Below are 24,857 nucleotides of genomic sequence, written 5' to 3' on the forward strand. Positions count from 1 at the left end.
AAGAACGAATTTATGCCTTCCCAAGACACCATACTGCAAATACATGTGATATTTGGGTAAATGCTGATGATCTCTCTAGGACTGTTCATCCAGGACTTCTCATGTCCATGATGCAGCATAAATCTAAACAGGAAATGACCTTTCCCTCACTAAATATAATGTTTACCATAAAATCCCATCAAATACGTTGGTTGTAGAACACCGTAAACCATATATGGAGGGCAATGTCTTGCTTGGAGTTCTAGCAGGCTTTTATCCTATTACACGTGCAAAGACTATGGCAATGGATGTGGGGGAACAATTTTTACCCTGGAGGGATCACAGAGAACTAGCTGCCTTCAGTGTACTGCATCAGTTGACAGCTATAGGCACTGTTGACGGCAGCAGTCTGATAGTTTAATTACCTAATGGGCATTCATAATATAGTTTTGGCATTGATCTGTTCCATCCTCAAAGGAGAGATCAGTGAGTGCAATTGGTTAATGCAATATCATTTTACCACACAGAGCAAATGATCAAAAGAGAACCAAACATTATACAAAAGATAAGAGGAGAAGTGAGGGAAGGAGGTAGAAAGAAAAGAGGAACTCGCTGAAAGACTCGCTGCACTTAGCTATCTCAGCAGGGAGGAAATTGTACAAACATCTGCTGGCAGCCATAGTCCAACTCCTAGCTCTATACTTGTTCTTTACAGGATCTAAGCATCCTGGTTTTGTGCATCACACATTGCTGGGGGTGGTGCATTTATTGCAAATTTAGAATCTACCTAGAACAGCTGGGTAAAAAAAGCATGCCAGGTGTTGCACCATCCAGGGCAAGGAGGTAGTCTTGTTTGATACCTGAGCAAGCAAAACCTTGGTGAGCTTGCTTCCATACTGAACAAGAGCCTCTGGTGTGCCCCCAACCTGAAGGAGAACCATAGTCTGTGGAGGGATCAAAACGTGGCAGAAAACTAGAGCCTGTGGTGGGTCCATAGCCTTAAAGTGGGCCAGAGACTGTGGAATACTTGCATTTTACCACAATCAATACCCTGTAGAGGGCTCAAAACACAATAGACACTCTGGGATTCTGTTGAGCCTATGACTGAAAGGAACAATCGAGCCATGACAGGCACCTAACATAGTCCATATGGAGACACTGGGCTCATGACTAAAAGGAATACTGTGTCCTGATCAGGCTCCTAAGAGAGGCCATACACAAAATTGTACCCAGGAGGGCTTTCCCTATAATGGCTATGGTCAGAAATGTGGTCAGGGACACAGAAACAACCCTTAAGAATTTAGGAGATTTTTGTTTGTGAAAAAGGGGAACTACCATTGGATTTAACTTTCTGATAGGTCAAACAATGGCAGGACTTTAATTTCTACTGCTCCCTCACTTTTTGGTTGTTTTATCAGTCTTCATTGGTTGTTGTTATTCCCCAACAATCTCCCTATGTCAATATAAAGATTTTGAAATGTATACTGAAGTGTTCTGTTTTCTGTGATTCACATGTCGTAAGACACCTATTACTAAAACTAGGTGTTACCACATTACCACACTCAGATATTTGTCTAGTTACCTTGATAACTGCTTCCAATTATAACCTCAAAGACAAGTAAATGGAATATATCTACTATAAATTAAATGAACCAAATGGAAGTGCTTTAAAATTATGAGAACATAGGACGAGTATTCTCTTTTTACACTGGATATGTTGATGACATTTTATTGTAGTGGCGAGATTCTGAAGACACTTCGCATCACATTGTAAACATTTTATCTGTTTACATTTATGGCAGACAGTTCAAAAAATATTTTCATATTATAGATAGCAGAAAGAACTGTAGCCAGTGAAGTTGTTTGGAAATTAACCAACAGAAATACCATTGAAATCTTTGTCATACCATCCATAATCTCTACCATTCTCAAAAATGTTAGGAGCAGTCAGGATCTGAACTACTCTCAGTGATTTCTTAAGCTAAGGCAAGGACTTCCAACAGAATTCTATACATCGTGGAACTTAACTTTCGGAATATATTAATAGCATTTGCTAAATTAAAACCTAAAACTATAATTTCAGCAATGAAACAACAGCAGCACACATCTCATTATTAGAGGCGATGTGCTATGCGGTTTTGATCTTGTATGCCCAAACATTAAAATCTCTACCCACGATGATGGACATGATTGCAAATAGATGCAAAAGGATTTGGATAGTTAAAGAATGTCTACTTTTTGCTAATAAACATGCTTAATGTTTGGAAGCTAGGAACATGGAAACCAATTATTTTAAGCAAGATTCTGGACAAAAATTATTTTAATAAAGGGGAAAATTCTTGTGTTTAAGCTGCTCAATGTGCATCAACCATCTCAAGGAATCAGAATAACATTAACTGGGAATGGGCAAACCAATGTCTTTAAACTTCTATTTATCATGCTTAAACACATATATTGCATATTTAATCCTATACCCTTGTTCATTACTCTACGCATGCAAAACCATAAGTACGCTAAGGGAACGTATAATGGAATAATAGCCAGCAATCAGAACAGAAACATACGAAATGGCATATTGTCATGGATTTTTACACCTCAACCACAATATCACGCAACTATGTTGCTGATTTCAGAAATTGATTCTGACAAACTCATAAGAAGAAGATCATCAAGGAAAAAACTGTGAAAATATTGTTTGATTTTTTTTTAAAAAAACCTCATCAACCTGAATATCATGAAAAAGGTCAATATTCCTTTAAGTGATGCTTCTTTTGTTATACTTCATTCATTTATTAATGTTTAAGAATATAAAATAAGGCACAACTCATACAAATAAAAAATGTAACCCAACACAATATTCCACCACTGCCTTAAACCTCCTCTATGTGTCTAAATGGGTTAGTGGTGTAATCAATATTTACAGGGATATTTTGCAATACTTTTATCCATTATGTACCATCGATTAGTAACACCAACCTACTCCACAAGGAGGTCTCAGTTAGTGCCTAGTGCCATGGCAACTATACACTAGTGTGTCTCTTCCTGACTCCAAAATGAGCAGTCTCATACAACATCAGGCTGAAGGCATCTGGCACAGACAGTCTAAACTCCACACCTGGGAGTAGACACTAACAAGGATGTAGCTGAGGAGAATGGCCCCCACGTTACCAGATACTTTACAGTTAGTGTGATTCCTCCAAGGCTCGCCACCTCACAGAGCCCAGGGTAGATGAGTGCTACCAAAGGACTCCTCTTCCAGCCAGAGATTACAGCACAAGAGTAAATCATGAATCCACTACCACATCCCTTAACCTCAAGACGGTCACCATGGCTGCAGAGACAGACAACACAGGAGTTTAGGGGGGACGTAGTCCTGCCTTTAAGATCCTGGGAAGGGATTCATTTCATTAATTTCTTATGGGAACGGTTTGTAGGCTGGTTGGTTGCCTGTCTCATGTTTGTGGATGCACCTGAGACTATAAGGACTGTGAAAGGAAGTGGACTCTGTGGTAATGTTCTGATTGACCACACCTGGGCCCTCATTTCTGCTGAAGAAGTTTGCTAAATATTGTTTTTGAAAAAGATTGCAAACAAAATGTGAGTTATTTACACAAAATTCTTACAAAACAGGGTTCAGTAGAATTCAAAATACCAGATGTTGAAAATCATGAAAGCTTTGGTTCTGTAAATGATGCTTACTCTTCCTTGATATTCAAAAGGCCCTGACCCCATTGGTAAAGTCACACTAGTTGACCTGCTCCATATTATGGTTTGGGCTCTTCTTACTGTGAGTGGACCGTAGAATAGGGCTGTTCTTTCTCTGGTGCACTCGATCGTAATGACCTGCAAGTGTTTGTACATTGGGAAAGCACAGCAAGGGCATAGTAACAACATGTTAGCATGTGTGTATAGGAATATTATGTACATATTTATTGCCTATTTATCACAGTATTCAGCATGTGATGATAATAATTGTAATGTCAATAAAGTAAAACCACTCTTTGTAGAAAATGCTTCTAAATAAGTAATTTGGCATGTTTTTGTTACACAGTGAGAGTGAGGCAACGGCATCTGTTTTGTTACACAGTGAGAGTGAGTTAACGGCATCCGTGAGGTACAGAAAATAATGTTTTATCTTCATAATTTGTAAAGATATAACTTTCATTAAGATAAATGAATTGTGTTGAACTGGTTAAATAACAAATTGTTTTAGAGTAATATGTTTAGGAATGTAATGTATAAATTACGTAATATTCATTATGCACTATCGATGAGATGTAAATATGCTTTTTGATAGAATTTTTTATAGATTCATTAAGTATTTTATTGTAGTTTATGCATATGTATGATGCTAAAAGTTTTTAACTGAACGCATTAATACAATATAAAAAAATAAAACCGAACACATTTTTTTCAGTTGCCCCATATTTGAATGTTTGCTGAGTGCTTCATTAGTACAGCTGAGTTCTTCCGTGTAATACTGTCTCAGTGTGTTAATTGATTCTTGCCAAATATTGGTGTCTTTCAGTATTGAAAATCATCTTTCCCATTGGATGATTAAATGGAGTTTCAGCTTCATATCTTCCCACAGCAATAAGTTAATTGTGCCACACAGTAGATTCCCTTTTTCCTATATTCATATGTGTAATTTTCCTTTCCAAGCTAATCTCCAATCTACTTTTTGACGTGGTGTTTAATTCATCTAATATATCAGTGTAGTGTTAATTAATGCTAATGGGTAGTGGGGGGAGGCTGAGTCGGTAACAGGCCCCTCACTTGAGCCATGTGGAGTGAGGGCCACATCAAGGGCTTAGGGCCATTTACAGTCAAGGCCACCCCACATTGTGTTGATTAACACTATTGGTAGCACCCTCACGCTCCCTCCAGGGTACTTATATATATATTTTAAAGAATTATTTTCATGCCTAATGCAAGCCAAATCCCTTAAAAAAATTAAGATGGCTGCCACTCAAATTAGAAAAGACAGTAAATAACTTGCATGTGCTGATGGCAACTGTTAAGGGTGGCTGGAGGGGGTGTTGCAGGAAAGAGGTGACATAACGGTGGATAAGTAGCTAATGTTGTTGTACGAGTGAAGGGTGAAGAAAAGAGAGATAATGAAGGTGGGAGGATACGTGAGAAGCTGGTCGGGCTGCAGTCAAACGAATAGCAGCACAGGTGATTTGTGCAAGAGGCTGGAAATGAATGCACTCTTAAACTCTTGGTGCATGCCTGGATTCCTAGCCTCCTTAGCAGATACTACTTTCCCAGGTGTTAACTGCAGATATGTATGCTTTCCATCTGCTTGAGGCTGACTGCAAATGTCAGGAGATCCAAATGTACCATCCAGGAATTATCTAGGTACTGACCCTGTGACCTCTGACCCCAGCACTGTCATCTTTGGAAGGTCTTTCCCCCTACAAAAGGGGTTTCAACTGGGATGGGAGCAACACAGAGCTCACCCCAGATAACCTCTTTTCATCTGCCTGAGGCTGCCTGCAGAGGTCAGGAGTCCCAAAGGAAGCAGCCAGGATCAATCTAGGGACTGCTCCTGTGACCTTTGACAAAGATACTTCCGGGTTACTATGGGTATATATGCACTGTTCTTTGGGCGTCCATTCACCTGGGTGTCCAGTGCAAAGGGAAGACAGAGCTAAGGGTTGCTACTATATCCTTCTCTATTTCATTCTGTGTTAACAGGGTACAACGGGGAACAGAGAATGAAATAGAGAAGTGTATAGTAGCAACTCTTAGCTCTATTTCATTATGTGTTCCCTGTTTGCCCTTATTAAGGGAAGACAGAGCTAAGGTCTGCTACTATATCTTTCTCTATTTCATTCTGTGCTCTGTGACGAATCCCTACATGGTGTCACTTTTCCCCAAGGTGGAGCCCCTTCCCATGAGGCAAGGGAGATGAGGCTGCTACCCGATAGTCCCACTGAGGGCAGTTCACAGCGGTAGGATCTCATGGTTAGATACTCCCCCTCTGGGGATAGGGACAGACATCTAGGCAGAATGCAATATGATCACCCCCAACCAACCCTTCACTCCACACCATGTACACCTCCATACTCTAGGGTCCCCAATAACCTACCTACTACTCCGATGTATGTTGTTAAGTCTGTAACTCTAATACCTACTGAGACAAAGAAGATTGTGAACTACCCAAGGTAGATGAATAGGTCAAGTACTGGGACGAGGAGGAGGTGGAGAAGCTTGAATAATACTCAGTGGAACGCAGGTGAGCGTTCTAGTCATCCATGGCAAAACATAATAAAGAGCAAGGTAGGACTTACAACAGTGTCCAGCCAGCCTATGAACATGGTCCGTAGAGGAGGCAGTCTGCCGGAGGAACCGCAATGCGGAAAAGACCATATGGCAGGAGACACCAGCGGAGGGTAGACAGTGGCTCTTCTAGACTCAACGCTCTTGGGTCTTGCAACAAGAAGGCGAAACAGCGGTGCTGATGGCTGGCGGGAAGAGACCGCATGGTTCTCCCGCAGAACCAATACTGCAAGGAGCCAAAGAAGCTGAAGAAGAGATGGCTGTCGATGGCCGGCAGTAAGAGAGGGAAGCTGACGGATGACCCACTCCCGCCCCACGGAGAGCCAGTGCCGTACCAGGAGCTCGCTAAAAGTAATGGGGAGTACGAGCGGGCCGGTGGGGGTGTGGGGAAAGCCAGAGGGTCTCCACCACCGAACCCAAGTGCTCAAAAACCTTGTGAGAGGCCGGTGAGGACCTGGGACCCCGACCATTGCAAAGACTGCATCCAAGGAGAGTTTCCTTGCACCAGTGATCAGCAATGGACTACTACCATAGAGAACAGGGTCTGGGACACCAACAAACATATCATTTACATCTGACGCGCCTCTTCATCCCAGTAATCAGCGTGAGGTCACTGAGAGAAAAGGGTCTGGGACCCCAACCAATACTTAGGACACAACGGGGAAGAGTTTCTCCATCCTAGTGGTTATCAGGAAGCCTAACGAAAGCAAAATGATGCAGGAGAAGTGAGTCATTCCCCCTGTGTCCAACCAAGTTTGAAGTGAACTGTTAAACAAACAGGAGAGCACGAGACACGGGAGACATTCTCTTGGTGATACCACATCGGGAGAAGTACAAGTTAGCTTCTTTGTGATAGTACTTGGCAGGTTAGTGAACCAATTCTGTCCAATGAACTAAGACTGAATCAAGAGAACTTTATAAATCGTCTTCTTCGTGGCTGTACTTGGCAATCCAGACAGTCAAGTGGACTGTACTGGGGAAACCATGGTCAGGAATCATACTTGTACATGAACTGTTGAGAAAGAAGGAAAACAGTGAAACAAGGATTACCAGGATAAGGGAGTCATTCCCCCTGGGTACCTCTGAGCGTGAAGTGACTGTGAAATCAAGATACAGGGAAGCCATTCTCTTGGTAGTATTGCATCTAATGGAAAAATGACAATATAACCAAGAGAAGTGGGGAAGGGAGTCATTTTCCTTGGTTTTGTGTGAGAAACAGTGAAAGCTACAGACCAGGGGAAGGGAGTCATTCCTCCTGGTTAAGAACTTGCAAACCAGAACTGTGCTACCCAGTCCACGACAAGGTAGTCATTCTCCTGGACCAAGAACATTGAAGCAATCTTCTAGTACCATTATAAGTGTAAGGGACAGAGTTCGGGATTTTGACACAGGATGGTGGACTCTTTAGATTACAAGGACATTCTGACAGACCCCTTTAGTACTTTTGCTTTCGTTGAGGCAGGAAAACCTTTCATAGAAGTAGGGAACGTTAGGTTTTCTCTTTATTTTCTTGACTTATAAATATCTGTAACAATCAACATGCCACCTGTGTGTCAGTCTCCTTCTGCATCCTTGCAATTCCCTGTTAGCCGATGTGTGCCACAGATTGCCACAAAAATGCCTTGGATACATCACACACACAACATTCAAATTTTACTCTCCAAACTATGCTACTCACCTATAATGTATGTATTTATGTATTCATTGTTATGTTTATAGCTCAAAAGAGCTTCATCATAATACTCACAAAACTAAATATCAAACATATTCAGTCATACATAATTGATCAACATTTAAGTACCTACAATTGCTCATTCAAGTGTCGAAATATTAGCTTATTCGCATCATTTCATTATCGTTTTCAAGCATTTCCAGTTCATCCATAGTTCGAAGCATTTGCATTAAGACATTAACTTTTAAGGCTGATGCATTGACATAATAAATGTTGTTGTAATATATAGTGTTAGAGCACTTTATCAAACTTTGCCAGTAATCAAGCATAGCAACAATCACCATGAGCTACTATTAAACTCAAGACATTTTCAACTTTGCCTGACCTTAGTATGACCTTCCAGATATTGAATAAGGCTATATGCATAGTTGTGTGCCCTGAATTCAGGCAATAAAGCCAGAAGGATCAGATTTTATGGTCATGGCCATGCTCTCTACATTCAGTCAGGATATGTTGGGCAGTCTCAAGTTTGTCCAAAACACCACATGATCAGCAGATTCTTTTTTCTTTCGGAATGCCCAGTGCAGGGCCAACAGTAGTTAGTAGTGGTAATTTGCCAATTCTCAACAGAAGGACAAACCTGGCAGTTCAGGCAAGGAATACAATTTGACATAGCCTTGCAACTCCATAAAGCTATGGGACAATAGATTAATCAAGGGCTGGAAACTGCCAAGTGAAGAAAGGTGCATATAATTAGTGCATCAGTCCCACTTGTCCAACTTAACACGACATTTTAATCAAGGCCTGTAAGTTGTCTTCCCAGTGTGGTCTCCATCCCATAGTAGCAAAGCTTGTTAGGCTCAAGGCTGTCAACGAGACGAAGGTCTCGCTAACTGGCAACTGTCCCAGCAGGGAAAGTAGGGGACAAGTTGGTGATTTTTGGGACTTTAGCAATAGCTAAATAGACTTTATTTACCCTTCTAATCAGGAAGTCAAGTAACCATATGCAATGCGATGTTTCCGAGCCTGCTCTAAATCCCATTTGAAAATCTCTTAAGAGGCTTGTCGACTGCACCCAGTGGGATAGTTTATCAAGCAGTAATGATGCAAAGATTTTTCCTGTCTAATCTGACAGTGCCAAGAGTCTAAAATTTATGGGACATGATTGAGGCCCCTTCTTATGGATAGGGACCATTATTGAGCGGAACCATGAGTCTGAGATCAATCCCTCTTCGGTGACCTTCTTAAAGAGGAGATATATAAGGTTGCCCCGATATACTATGCTCTCTTTTATTATTACATTGGGGAGGCCATTTGGGCAGGATGCTCTCGAGTTTTTTAATGCAGCTAGTTTTAGCATAATATCAGCATGAGTAAAATTCAATTTAAACTTCTCCCCGGGCCAGGATGATCCATCCTCAGAGTAATGTGAATCGTAGAATGCTTCAGACACATGTCTAATCCACTCCTGTTCACTGATGGCGCAAATCTCATGACAAGGGTGTTAAAAGAACTCAGCAGTTTCGACAATTTTCTGGTATCTTTTGTCTTGTATATGCTTACCATACATTGCCATTGGGCAGTTTTGCCAAAGGCAACTCGGTCACGCACCCACTTGCGGTATCAGTTTTTAGCCAATTGTTTAGCAGTTAGTACCTCCTCCCTTTTGCTATAGGTCTTCCCAATTATACGTAGCTCCCTTCTGAAGGCCCTCCTAGCTTCATGAATGGCTTTGCCATACCAATATTTTTTGATGGAATGGTTTAGGAACTTTTGTTGTCCTTTCTGGGCTGCTGATTGTGAAGTGCAATATTCGATCCACTTCTCAATCTTCGCTGCAGTAGTTAAAGTTTCCAAAACTGGGAAATGATCTCCTTGTTTAAAAAAGAAGGTTACAGCCTTCTTTATACTCTTCTCCATCCAACAGATCCTATTGCCCCCTTGGTTAATATCTAGTTACCCTACCCCGCCAGCATGGTGAGTCTCTTTGGAAAGCTAGGCCTTCAAAGTAAGGACAGTGTGATCACTGTAATTTGTTTACTGGATTTTAAGCTTCCTGACCGTCTAGACTGCCACAGAGTTGCAGAAGAAGTAGTCAAGAGTCAAGCGCTTTGTCCCTATTCTCCAGGTAGTTTTACCTGGGATATCCCCCTCTGTCCTTCTATTCAACAAAAATCCACCCCAATCTAGTAACGTATGAACCCAGGTGGTTCCCTTTACAGTATTGTTTGCCGATTTATCAAATAGTGACTTGCCCTTTACATAGTCGGTTTCCACTCATTCATTTGAACACCGGCAAGGAGCATTAAAATCCCCTCCCACAAAAATCAGATCCTGATCATTTAAATTTTTTGTGTCTCCATCAAATTTGTTAAACATTCAATGACATCATTAGTTCTTGATTGGCCGCCAGGAGGTTCGTATACACTGATAGCAGAGTTTGCTATGCTCACTCTTACGACTATTAGATTTTGATGTTCATTAATGGTTTTAATTCTTACGGCGTTCAGGTGGTTTTTGACGCCGATTATGAGTCCTCCATAAGAGCGGCCTCTAGGTCCTTATTCCGCCAATACTTGAAAAATTTGGTGGCCATCTAATGATATATCAGTGAGCAGCCAGACTTCCTGCAATAGAAAGATGTTACTTTCTGTGATCAAGTAGGCCGATTCCCCTGGCTAAGTTAGGTGGGAGAAACCACGTGTGTTCCAAGATGAAATGGCTAACTCTCAATTACTATTTTGCTGTATGGTATCGTTGTTTATTACCAAACAATTCAGAATTCCCAGGATGTTAGTTTGCAGGGTACCATTAGAGATTGGGGTCTTATGATTTTTTCCTAATGATTTAATTGTTTTCTTTAAAAGGTTACGTTCCTGGTTTTGAGATGACGGGATAAGACAACTCTTCTCAGCAGCATCAAGTTCAACGGCGACATCATTAAATCGATTTTTATGCACCCTAATCAATTGTGCAGGTTTCTCTCATGCTAGAATTAATTCTGCTGAATTGGGATTTGAAATCCCAGATAGGTTCAATAAAATCAAAATCTTGGGAGTCCACAATTCTCAGAGGACATTTTTTTCGAGTCAAAGATAAAAGATCTGATCGGTTGATATGGGAGTTGTCCTAGGTTTCCCCTGTTTTTTATTTTTGATGACAATCGTCAAGGTAGGAAGTGGAGTGGAAGGGGCAGGCTAATGCGACTTCGCCTCTAGTGTGTCGCTCTAGACTATGTTATGGCCAGGTTCTGTATCAAAGGGCCCCTCATATGTTACCGTAGGACCCTTCATCGCTCGTTGGAGATCATTCCCATTGTCATTAGTATTTGAAAATGTCGATGGGATCTCATAGGGAACCTCAGGCAATTGGGAGGGGGGCCTGGTGTTTATCATTTATGGGCCAACTAGTAAGGGTACCTTTAGCCTTGATTGCCTTTTTTGGTTCCTTATTTACTTTCTTATTGTTGCTACCATGGGACACGTCTTGTATCGTTTTATTCACTTCTTGGTGATTGGAACCTTTGGCTACTTTATTGTTGGGGGCAATGTGTCTTTTTGTTCTCTTTTTCTGTCTATGCTGTTTCCTAGTAAGGAAAATGGTAGAAGTGTCACTAATAGATTCAACTGTATCTTCTACCATCAGTTCAGCATCAATGATACTATTCTCCGCATGAGCAGCATTCTCATTGTGCAGATCTCGGTAGTCAGATGTGTATGGGACGGCTGCATTGATGAGTTTATCTAGCTCTTCCTCGTCATCAGATTTAGGGATACTGTTACTTGAAAGGGCATAGACCTCCTCTAGGATGTTACCGCACATTTTCAGTACTACCTTCATTCCGAACTGATGCACCGACAATTGTGTTTGGCAGTCACAATGCTGTGCAGTCTCCTCAGTATTAGGTTTATCAGTAATTGTTATGTGCCCCAAGGAATTCATGTTAGGGGATGCAGAAAGCCTAGGGCCAGGATAGTTTTCTTTACCAGAGTCGGAATAGGCCTAGGGGGGTTCATCCATTCAGATTATTAGACCTATTGGGTGCCACATTGCTGCCACCCTGCTGAAACGCCCCCTGTTCCTGTACTATGTTTTCAGGTACCAGTGAGTCTCGCAATGAGTAGCATAGAGCCAGAAGAGAATGGTTATTATCTATTGCAGAAAAAGAGAGATCAGGGTGTACCGTATGTGTATTAAGTTCACAAGGCACTGTATCTCCTATTATACTATTCTCAATCTGATAAATTTTGGGCAGGGTACAGATTCAGAGGTAAAATAAGAATCAGTAGTCCCTGTCCCACACCCCCTAGTGCAAGTTCTACTAGGTGAACTTGTGACGCATGATCTTGAAGAATTACAACGGTAGCCCTTTGCCGTTCTCTGCTACTGGCTGGTATTTTTAGAGTGGGTGCTTTTTTACTAACTTTTTGATTGTTAGAGCTGAGGCAATGCTTCCCAGGCATTATTAATTTGTGATAAAAATAACACCTTTCTTGGCCTGAAGTAGTACAAACTATAAAAGCCTCAGACTGTAATGAATGCTAATATTAAGTAAATACAAACTAAACATGCAAGTACCTAATGGATTATCTATTAGTTAATTTTAAAACATACAATTATTATGGAACCTTCTGCCTAAAATCAGCTCTAAAACCATATAATCAGTAATTCATTCTCTAAAACAAATTTGTAAATGTACAAAATACAATCCTTATTCATATATTCATCAGCAATGTATAACTTCAATATGTAAAATTGTGCAAAGTGATTTCCCCGTCTGTAAAAAGAATTTATCAGAGGCCGTGAACCTTGTGTATTTTACACAAACTTGAACACAGTCCCTCAATGTGGGGATAAAATAATGGTTAAAGTGTAAAATACAAATATATATAGTGGAGAAGTATGTATGATAAAAGTACTCCTAATCTTCTAAGCAACACTTTGAAAGTATCTCCTGTCCTTAGTCCCAACGGAATCAAAACAGCAAGTCTTCAGTGGGGGTACTCAAGCAAAGTCTGTTGTGGATTTTAAAAGAAAGGCCACAAACAGAAACAGACTGTAGCCGGCTATGGACACCCTTGTAAGAAGATGGGACCACACTCATGCACACTCCAATTGCGGCTGCAGAGCTGCAGAGCCCAATCCCAGCAAAGAGCCACACAGACTTAAGTAGAGGGGCTTTCCTAACACACACCAATGTCAGTGTGTCTACTAGCAACGTGCCGCAATGACACTCTGTGAAAGACTAATAGGTGTTGCAAAGGTAATCAATTGATCAGCTAGTCAGTGTATAAACGGCCAGAGAAAGGCTGCAGCGGGCTATAGAACACCGTATGGAACGAAGAAGGGACCACACTCCCGCACACCCTCCTAGTCTAAGCACAGGTTGCACCGACAAGAGAAGTAAAAGCTGCAGTATCTTGCTGCAGCAGTTTATTCCTGAAAAGTCTACAATGACAACGTGAATAAACCTTTCAGGGTATTTAAGAACGAGATTTTGCTGCGGGCGATCAGTATTAGTGCAGTGCACCAAACAGGGAAAAAAGTACCTTGAGCCTTCACAGCTTCAGCGGACCACAGCAAACCACAAACCCATTCGTCCTCACTCTGCTCTGTGGTATTGTGAGGCAATTATAGGCACTGCAGCTCGAGCACTCGTGGGTCCACCTCCAAGTTAGTAGAAATGAAAAAGTTGAAGTCCACCACAGCAGACCACAAAGGTACTCATCCTCACTCCACTCCACGGTATTGTGAGGCAATTATAGGATTATAGGCACTGCAGCTCAAGCACTCGTGGGTCTGCCTCCAAGTGTGTAGAAATGAAGAAATTGAAGTCCACCACAGCAGACCTCCTGTTCCTCCTCCTACTCGCTTCTTCCTACGCTTACTCCAATCACACTACAACTTCCTCCTGTCCTATCCCTCTTATAAAACTCACAAACATGAAACTCCCACTACTCCGTCTTTCTTCCACCAGCTAACCGTACCTCCTCTACTACCTATCCACCTTGCCTCTCTTCCTCTGAGACTCAACTTCAGTACTCTTCTTTACCTCATCAACTGAACATTGCACTCTGGAATGCTCAGTCTGTATGCAAAAAAACATCTTTTATCACTGACTACTTTCACTCCAGCTCTCTTCCCCTGGACCTTCTTGCTATCACTGAAACCTGCCACTCATGTGGCCCTATACGACTCTAAACTATCCTACATTTACTCTCCTCGACTGACTGGCGAGAGGTGGAGGCGTCGCACACCTACTCTCTTCCCGCCTCAATGCCTCATGAATCTTCAGTGCCATGTCCTCTCCTTCCTCTTTTTGAATTCACTATCTCTACTATTGCTCTACATTACTCAGCTCACATCATCCCCATCTATCACCCTCCTGGTCCCACTGGACCATTCTTTGATGATCTTGGGCAACTCCTTGATTCTTTTTCCACTAAAAATCACCTTGTTCTCTTCGGTGACTTTAAACTTATCTCTCCAACCACTTCTCAGAAATCTGAACTTCAGTCTTATCTTAGTGGCCACACTCTCCATTCTATCCATAACGTACCTACCCATACAGGGGGTAACTCTTTGGATTTCATATTCATCTCCACCTCTCTCTCAACCACTTATACTACTGTCACTAATACTACTGTCACACCATCCATATCTGATCACGCAATTGTTTCCACCACCATCTCCTTTCTACCCTCTGACCTTTCCTCACTGGGTCACATCCCAAGCACAGCCGGCTGTATTGCCTACCTGCACTTAAAAATGTTCATTGTCCTTAATCTATGTGTGTCGACTTATATATTGTCCATGGTGACTGTTCCATTTACTCCCCTCCACAATCTGGTCAGAATGTCCCTCAAACTTAACCCACCAAATCTGATTTCTTATCTATTGTACGTTCTTTTGTGATCAAAAGAGCATTGTTCCTCCTGTATATCAATACAAAAATGAATAGAACACCTCAAGTGTAAGGAATCCCACATTTGAATCTCTTGTTCAACCAAAATGTTCTGAAGAAACTTTGATTGATATGAATGAACAGGCCAGTTATTAAGGAAATCTAGAGCACCCAGTGAGTCCCAAAAATATTGCAATTGTGAGAAATAGGGGAAGGACAGCTTACCCGTCATTTCATCCTAAATCCTACAGTAGTTATAAATGATTTCATCTTCTTGTAGAACTTTGGCACCAAATTACTATGTGCACATTCTTCTAGTTCCTTCTTTTTTAAGCATTATTTAGGGTTTGATGGAAAACAGTAACATGTAACAGTAATATATGCTTGCTACTTTGGCAGTCCAATGTTTCATTATGCATCAGCTATCAAGCATGCTAGAGTGAAAAATGTGTAATAACAGAGATTTCCCCCAATATTGCCTAGAATATATCTCAAAGGTGCAAGAAAGTGCAGAATAGCAGTACTTTTAGCTGCAAGAGCGACTAGTCTACGCAGGTTTAGAGCATGTGCAGAAAATCAGCAGCCGAGTCAAGCATCGCACACATACGCCACTATTATTATTGTCAGATTTTCCAGGCAAGATGGTTCTTTAGTGTAATCTATTAAAATAATAAATTTAATAAGATGAAAATTAGAGTTCAATGAGATTCCTTTTGCCAATAAACTGCACTGGTGCCTCAATCAGATAGAGTAAACCCAATACCGATCCCTGTGTGGGCTTAAAAGGCAGACTGGTAATGTTCATTTGGACAGGGCTATTAAAGGACAACACTAATATCCACGCCCCGCAGACTTTTCTATAATTGTATTCGCAGGGAAAGGAGCACAGCTTACATCTGAATGCTGGGCATATAGGATGGTATTGCTGGGTAACAGAAAATATGTGAGGGAACAAATGTACCATCTGAAAACGTCACAACAAATGTGAAGGTCCCATCCCGATCCCATACAATGCATATAGACATGGTCACTGTGCGAGAGAGGTCTGGGAAATCCCAAAGCCACACATTAAAGTTGTAAGGTATTACTATATCCAGGTGACAACAAAATCCTAGACCAGGCATTAAGAGTAGTCTGCGCAGAGTAAACTTTACATGTGTAATCATACTTAGCATTGCAAATAACAGACAGAGATTGAAGGCGCAAGCACACCATGCCTCTCTCAAAATCCAGGGCAGATCAATCACCCAGGCTACACGGGTTAACCATGTCTGTCCACTTTAGTCTGAACCCCATACAAAAGTAACAACAGTGCTGCATAGAGCATCAATGTATGCCCTTTCAGGCCTGTGGGTATGTTTATAAAATAGTAAAATAGTTCAGCTAATATCATATTTACCACACAGATAATGCTGTGAAGAGACGGGTGGAGAGAGGGGCACGTCTGTAGTCTAGCAAACATTAACAGAAGATAGGACCTGAAATTAAGACTGTAGTATTCCTTCTGTGTGTGCATCACTAAATAGAGAATATTATTGGGAACCCACTGAAAACCACCCATGTCTCTATGTCGAACTACAGGGAGCATAAGGAGAACAACTCTGATTTTGACCGGTTTACACTGGAACTGGGGTAGATCCCATACATCTGACCATCAACTAATGGGTGCCATGAATTGTGTGCAGAGTTCCAACATATAATAGATATCATCAGTGAATTAACCTGCAATGTTTACACCTCTTTGTGTTTATAACAAAGAATGGCTGCACGTGCCTTGTTACTAAAGCAAAATATAAAGGGAACAGTGGACATTCTTGACAGGTACACCTGCTGGAGGGGGAAGAGTGAAGACCATTCATGGATACCCTAGATATGGGGGAGGAGTTATGTAATAGGAATACAACCAAGAAAATAGAAGCTAAAGTTGAAACATTTTAGAGTAGCAAAGAAGAAACTCCATAAAACAGAATCAAACACTTTCTCAGCATCAAGAGCTGCATGCAAAGTATCCAATTGAAATGTGGCTTAATTTGGGACATATTAATAAACAAACAAAGCATGATACAAGCCACATTCTAATGGGGACTTATGTGTGTTTAATCACAGTGCCATTTTGGCATCCCCACGGTATAGTGGCACATGTCAAATAAATCTTCCCTTAAGTTAAGTAAATGTGGCAGTAATTGATGTATTAATTCAAACTTGGCCACCAATCGATCGAGGTCCAAGGGAGAACCTAGATGAGGCCTGTCTGTACCACCAGGGAGAGCAGGCCTCTTTTGAAGTTAATATATTATTCACCAGGGGTCCAGTGTGAGGTGCCCATTGCCTGTTCCTTTCAGTCTTCTGTTCCTCTTTCCTTAGAACAGGTTCTTTGGAGCTCAGAGGTACTGTGGGAGTTGCCTGAGATCAAACTGATCACCCTCGACATCAGTGTCTTCACTGGCTTCCGGCTGGCCTTCTGATGGTCTCTCGGCCTCAGTAGCTGGAGAAGCTTCCAGGGATTGAGCCTTTCGAAGGATCTTCCTCGGGCCTTTCGGCGCAGAATCACTGCTGTCTTGTTACCGGCCCCTTGGCCAGTTCCTCCTCTTTCACTCCCGGTGTCAGCTTAACCTCATCACCTGACTGGGAGTAGGTGGTTCTGGTGCAAGGTCTTGACATTACTTGTTCATCCTTCCTCTCGCCATCAGTAGACAGGGAGATCTGTATGATTTTGGCCTCCAATCAATCGGAAGCTGGAGCTTTGCTAAGTAACAACTCATCAGTAGCAATGGAAGGTTCTTTGATCATAAAGTGGACCAGGAGGACCATCTGGTCCTCCAAAATCAAAGTGGGTAAAGGAATATCTCCCTGAAAAGAATTTAGAAAAACAGGCATCTTAGACAAAACAAAAATCCACACTAGCCATAGAGAAGTAAATTAATTCAACACAAACAAGAAAGCAGAGGCCGAAGGCGAAGCACTGCAGAGTGTCAAAGGAGAAACCCTATTGAACTGAACCAAATTCTTTATCAGAGTCAAGAATTGCAGCCATAGCCTCCAAATGTACCAGGAAGGGTGTGCATGTGAAGAATGTGGTAGCCAGTAACATGCATCAACATTAATAAATGACAATGGGCTCTATCACAAGTCTGGCGATATCTCAGCAGTAATTCTGCTGGGATAATACTGCCAGCGCATATTGAATTACCACAACTCGGTTCGGCGCTATTAGCGCCGGATCCCGAGTTGTGGGAGGTGGTAAATCCCCATTCCCGTTGGGTCCATTGAACCCATTAGAACATTCTGGACGCTATTAGCGCAGTGCTAATAGCCCCGAAAATGGGTGGAAAGGGAAGAATTTTACCTCCAGCAAGAAGCTGGAGGTAAACCCCCCACTTTCCACCCAAACTCGGGATTGGGCTGAGTTGTAATGCGGCTGTAATAGCATTACCACCGCATTTTTCACACTCCGCCCAACCCCTGATGACCCCCAATGTGTGTTAGGGGCCAAATCTGATGGAGACTTATTTAGCTTTAACAACAGCTGCAGGATGTCCTCCCCAAGGAATATTGGAAGTTGCCCTTGTTCTAGTAAATCTTTCCTACGTTTAGGTAAATGTGGCAGTCATAGTGGTTCAAATTCAAACTCAGCCCCTCACTCTTTAAGGGCAACATACAAATGAATTGATCGCTCAATGGGTGAAATACAAGAATTTTCCTTATGAAAGGGGCTATGCTTTTCCACCTTATTTCTGCTTCAATGATGCATATCAGCACTGCACAACAACTGAAGCTACTGCAGCTCTTCTGGAACTTTCTCCAGACCCTGGATATTCCATGCAGCACATGGCCTCACCATCATTTTCTTGTTGGTCTAGGAAAGCTAAGTAGGGATGGTCCAAGGAGCAAGAACGAATTTATGCCTTCCCAAGACACCATACTGCAAATACATGTGATATTTGGGTAAATGCTGATGATCTCTCTAGGACTGTTCATCCAGGACTTCTCATGTCCATGATGCAGCATAAATCTAAACAGGAAATGACCTTTCCCTCACTAAATATAATGTTTACCATAAAATCCCATCAAATACGTTGGTTGTAGAACACCGTAAACCATATATGGAGGGCAATGTCTTGCTTGGAGTTCTAGCAGGCTTTTATCCTATTACACGTGCAAAGACTATGGCAATGGATGTGGGGGAACAATTTTTACCCTGGAGGGATCACAGAGAACTAGCTGCCTTCAGTGTACTGCATCAGTTGACAGCTATAGGCACTGTTGACGGCAGCAGTCTGATAGTTTAATTACCTAATGGGCATTCATAATATAGTTTTGGCATTGATCTGTTCCATCCTCAAAGGAGAGATCAGTGAGTGCAATTGGTTAATGCAATATCATTTTACCACACAGAGCAAATGATCAAAAGAGAACCAAACATTATACAAAAGATAAGAGGAGAAGTGAGGGAAGGAGGTAGAAAGAAAAGAGGAACTCGCTGAAAGACTCGCTGCACTTAGCTATCTCAGCAGGGAGGAAATTGTACAAACATCTGCTGGCAGCCATAGTCCAACTCCTAGCTCTATACTTGTTCTTTACAGGATCTAAGCATCCTGGTTTTGTGCATCACACATTGCTGGGGGTGGTGCATTTATTGCAAATTTAGAATCTACCTAGAACAGCTGGGTAAAAAAAGCATGCCAGGTGTTGCACCATCCAGGGCAAGGAGGTAGTCTTGTTTGATACCTGAGCAAGCAAAACCTTGGTGAGCTTGCTTCCATACTGAACAAGAGCCTCTGGTGTGCCCCCAACCTGAAGGAGAACCATAGTCTGTGGAGGGATCAAAACGTGGCAGAAAACTAGAGCCTGTGGTGGGTCCATAGCCTTAAAGTGGGCCAGAGACTGTGGAATACTTGCATTTTACCACAATCAATACCCTGTAGAGGGCTCAAAACACAATAGACACTCTGGGATTCTGTTGAGCCTATGACTGAAAGGAACAATCGAGCCATGACAGGCACCTAACATAGTCCATATGGAGACACTGGGCTCATGACTAAAAGGAATACTGTGTCCTGATCAGGCTCCTAAGAGAGGCCATACACAAAATTGTACCCAGGAGGGCTTTCCCTATAATGGCTATGGTCAGAAATGTGGTCAGGGACACAGAAACAACCCTTAAGAATTTAGGAGATTTTTGTTTGTGAAAAAGGGGAACTACCATTGGATTTAACTTTCTGATAGGTCAAACAATGGCAGGACTTTAATTTCTACTGCTCCCTCACTTTTTGGTTGTTTTATCAGTCTTCATTGGTTGTTGTTATTCCCCAACAATCTCCCTATGTCAATATAAAGATTTTGAAATGTATACTGAAGTGTTCTGTTTTCTGTGATTCACATGTCGTAAGACACCTATTACTAAAACTAGGTGTTACCACATTACCACACTCAGATATTTGTCTAGTTACCTTGATAACTGCTTCCAATTATAACCTCAAAGACAAGTAAATGGAATATATCTACTATAAATTAAATGAACCAAATGGAAGTGCTTTAAAATTATGAGAACATAGGACGAGTATTCTCTTTTTACACTGGATATGTTGATGACATTTTATTGTAGTGGCGAGATTCTGAAGACACTTCGCATCACATTGTAAACATTTTATCTGTTTACATTTATGGCAGACAGTTCAAAAAATATTTTCATATTATAGATAGCAGAAAGAACTGTAGCCAGTGAAGTTGTTTGGAAATTAACCAACAGAAATACCATTGAAATCTTTGTCATACCATCCATAATCTCTACCATTCTCAAAAATGTTAGGAGCAGTCAGGATCTGAACTACTCTCAGTGATTTCTTAAGCTAAGGCAAGGACTTCCAACAGAATTCTATACATCGTGGAACTTAACTTTCGGAATATATTAATAGCATTTGCTAAATTAAAACCTAAAACTATAATTTCAGCAATGAAACAACAGCAGCACACATCTCATTATTAGAGGCGATGTGCTATGCGGTTTTGATCTTGTATGCCCAAACATTAAAATCTCTACCCACGATGATGGACATGATTGCAAATAGATGCAAAAGGATTTGGATAGTTAAAGAATGTCTACTTTTTGCTAATAAACATGCTTAATGTTTGGAAGCTAGGAACATGGAAACCAATTATTTTAAGCAAGATTCTGGACAAAAATTATTTTAATAAAGGGGAAAATTCTTGTGTTTAAGCTGCTCAATGTGCATCAACCATCTCAAGGAATCAGAATAACATTAACTGGGAATGGGCAAACCAATGTCTTTAAACTTCTATTTATCATGCTTAAACACATATATTGCATATTTAATCCTATACCCTTGTTCATTACTCTACGCATGCAAAACCATAAGTACGCTAAGGGAACGTATAATGGAATAATAGCCAGCAATCAGAACAGAAACATACGAAATGGCATATTGTCATGGATTTTTACACCTCAACCACAATATCACGCAACTATGTTGCTGATTTCAGAAATTGATTCTGACAAACTCATAAGAAGAAGATCATCAAGGAAAAAACTGTGAAAATATTGTTTGATTTTTTTTTTAAAAAACCTCATCAACCTGAATATCATGAAAAAGGTCAATATTCCTTTAAGTGATGCTTCTTTTGTTATACTTCATTCATTTATTAATGTTTAAGAATATAAAATAAGGCACAACTCATACAAATAAAAAATGTAACCCAACACAATATTCCACCACTGCCTTAAACCTCCTCTATGTGTCTAAATGGGTTAGTGGTGTAATCAATATTTACAGGGATATTTTGCAATACTTTTATCCATTATGTACCATCGATTAGTAACACCAACCTACTCCACAAGGAGGTCTCAGTTAGTGCCTAGTGCCATGGCAACTATACACTAGTGTGTCTCTTCCTGACTCCAAAATGAGCAGTCTCATACAACATCAGGCTGAAGGCATCTGGCACAGACAGTCTAAACTCCACACCTGGGAGGAGACACTAACAAGGATGTAGCTGAGGAGAATGGCCCCCACGTTACCAGATACTTTACAGTTAGTGTGATTCCTCCAAGGCTCGCCACCTCACAGAGCCCAGGGTAGATGAGTGCTACCAAAGGACTCCTCTTCCAGCCAGAGATTACAGCACAAGAGTAAATCATGAATCCACTACCACATCCCTTAACCTCAAGACGGTCACCATGGCTGCAGAGACAGACAACACAGGAGTTTAGGGGGGACGTAGTCCTGCCTTTAAGATCCTGGGAAGGGATTCATTTCATTAATTTCTTATGGGAACGGTTTGTAGGCTGGTTGGTTGCCTGTCTCATGTTTGTGGATGCACCTGAGACTATAAGGACTGTGAAAGGAAGTGGACTCTGTGGTAATGTTCTGATTGACCACACCTGGGCCCTCATTTCTGCTGAAGAAGTTTGCTAAATATTGTTTTTGAAAAAGATTGCAAACAAAATGTGAGTTATTTACACAAAATTCTTACAAAACAGGGTTCAGTAGAATTCAAAATACCAGATGTTGAAAATCATGAAAGCTTTGGTTCTGTAAATGATGCTTACTCTTCCTTGATATTCAAAAGGCCCTGACCCCATTGGTAAAGTCACACTAGTTGACCTGCTCCATATTATGGTTTGGGCTCTTCTTACTGTGAGTGGACCGTAGAATAGGGCTGTTCTTTCTCTGGTGCACTCGATCGTAATGACCGGCAAGTGTTTGTACATTGGGAAAGCACAGCAAGGGCATAGTAACAACATGTTAGCATGTGTGTATAGGAATATTATGTACATATTTATTGCCTATTTATCACAGTATTCAGCATGTGATGATAATAATTGTAATGTCAATAAAGTAAAACCACTCTTTGTAGAAAATGCTTCTAAATAAGTAATTTGGCATGTTTTTGTTACACAGTGAGAGTGAGGCAACGGCATCTGTTTTGTTACACAGTGAGAGTGAGTTAACGGCATCCGTGAGGTACAGAAAATAATTTTTTATCTTCATAATTTGTAAAGATATAACTTTCATTAAGATAAATGAATTGTGTTGAACTGGTTAAATAACAAATTGTTTTAGAGTAATATGTTTAGGAATGTAATGTATAAATTACGTAATATTCATTATGCACTATCGATGAGATGTAAATATGCTTTTTGATAGAATTTTTTATAGATTCATTAAGTATTTTATTGTAGTTTATGCATATGTATGATGCTAAAAGTTTTTAACTGAACGCATTAATACAATATAAAAAAATAAAACCGAACACATTTTTTTCAGTTGCCCCATATTTGAATGTTTGCTGAGTGCTTCATTAGTACAGCTGAGTTCTTCCGTGTAATACTGTCTCAGTGTGTTAATTGATTCTTGCCAAATATTGGTGTCTTTCAGTATTGAAAATCATCTTTCCCATTGGATGATTAAATGGAGTTTCAGCTTCATATCTTCCCACAGCAATAAGTTAATTGTGCCACACAGTAGATTCCCTTTTTCCTATATTCATATGTGTAATTTTCCTTTCCAAGCTAATCTCCAATCTACTTTTTGACGTGGTGTTTAATTCATCTAATATATCAGTGTAGTGTTAATTAATGCTAATGGGTAGTGGGGGGAGGCTGAGTCGGTAACAGGCCCCTCACTTGAGCCATGTGGAGTGAGGGCCACATCAAGGGCTTAGGGCCATTTACAGTCAAGGCCACCCCACATTGTGTTGATTAACACTATTGGTAGCACCCTCACGCTCCCTCCAGGGTACTTATATATATATTTTAAAGAATTATTTTCATGCCTAATGCAAGCCAAATCCCTTAAAAAAATTAAGATGGCTGCCACTCAAATTAGAAAAGACAGTAAATAACTTGCATGTGCTGATGGCAACTGTTAAGGGTGGCTGGAGGGGGTGTTGCAGGAAAGAGGTGACATAACGGTGGATAAGTAGCTAATGTTGTTGTACGAGTGAAGGGTGAAGAAAAGAGAGATAATGAAGGTGGGAGGATACGTGAGAAGCTGGTCGGGCTGCAGTCAAACGAATAGCAGCACAGGTGATTTGTGCAAGAGGCTGGAAATGAATGCACTCTTAAACTCTTGGTGCATGCCTGGATTCCTAGCCTCCTTAGCAGATACTACTTTCCCAGGTGTTAACTGCAGATATGTATGCTTTCCATCTGCTTGAGGCTGACTGCAAATGTCAGGAGATCCAAATGTACCATCCAGGAATTATCTAGGTACTGACCCTGTGACCTCTGACCCCAGCACTGTCATCTTTGGAAGGTCTTTCCCCCTACAAAAGGGGTTTCAACTGGGATGGGAGCAACACAGAGCTCACCCCAGATAACCTCTTTTCATCTGCCTGAGGCTGCCTGCAGAGGTCAGGAGTCCCAAAGGAAGCAGCCAGGATCAATCTAGGGACTGCTCCTGTGACCTTTGACAAAGATACTTCCGGGTTACTATGGGTATATATGCACTGTTCTTTGGGCGTCCATTCACCTGGGTGTCCAGTGCAAAGGGAAGACAGAGCTAAGGGTTGCTACTATATCCTTCTCTATTTCATTCTGTGTTAACAGGGTACAACGGGGAACAGAGAATGAAATAGAGAAGTGTATAGTAGCAACTCTTAGCTCTATTTCATTATGTGTTCCCTGTTTGCCCTTATTAAGGGAAGACAGAGCTAAGGTCTGCTACTATATCTTTCTCTATTTCATTCTGTGCTCTGTGACGAATCCCTACATGGTGTCACTTTTCCCCAAGGTGGAGCCCCTTCCCATGAGGCAAGGGAGATGAGGCTGCTACCCGATAGTCCCACTGAGGGCAGTTCACAGCGGTAGGATCTCATGGTTAGATACTCCCCCTCTGGGGATAGGGACAGACATCTAGGCAGAATGCAATATGATCACCCCCAACCAACCCTTCACTCCACACCATGTACACCTCCATACTCTAGGGTCCCCAATAACCTACCTACTACTCCGATGTATGTTGTTAAGTCTGTAACTCTAATACCTACTGAGACAAA

The 24,857-nt window shown here is 41.2% G+C and overlaps 1 protein-coding gene across 1 annotated transcript in view; it reads left to right on the forward strand.

Annotated features, from left to right (window-relative positions):
* Nucleotides 1-24,857, forward strand: part of LOC138467192 (osteocalcin 2-like) — a 267,263-nt gene that overhangs the window by 158,443 nt on the left and 83,963 nt on the right. Inside the window, exons 8-9 of the mRNA XM_069607247.1 lie at nt 4,031-4,093; nt 22,760-22,822. Of these exons, the coding sequence (XP_069463348.1) occupies nt 4,031-4,093; nt 22,760-22,822 (126 nt within the window). The remainder of the gene's footprint in view (nt 1-4,030; nt 4,094-22,759; nt 22,823-24,857) is intronic.

This window comes from Ambystoma mexicanum, chromosome 4q, assembly GCF_040938575.1.
Source record: "Ambystoma mexicanum isolate Mex_15411 chromosome 4q, UKY_AmexF1_1, whole genome shotgun sequence".
Classification (NCBI taxonomy): Eukaryota; Metazoa; Chordata; class Amphibia; order Caudata; family Ambystomatidae; genus Ambystoma; species Ambystoma mexicanum.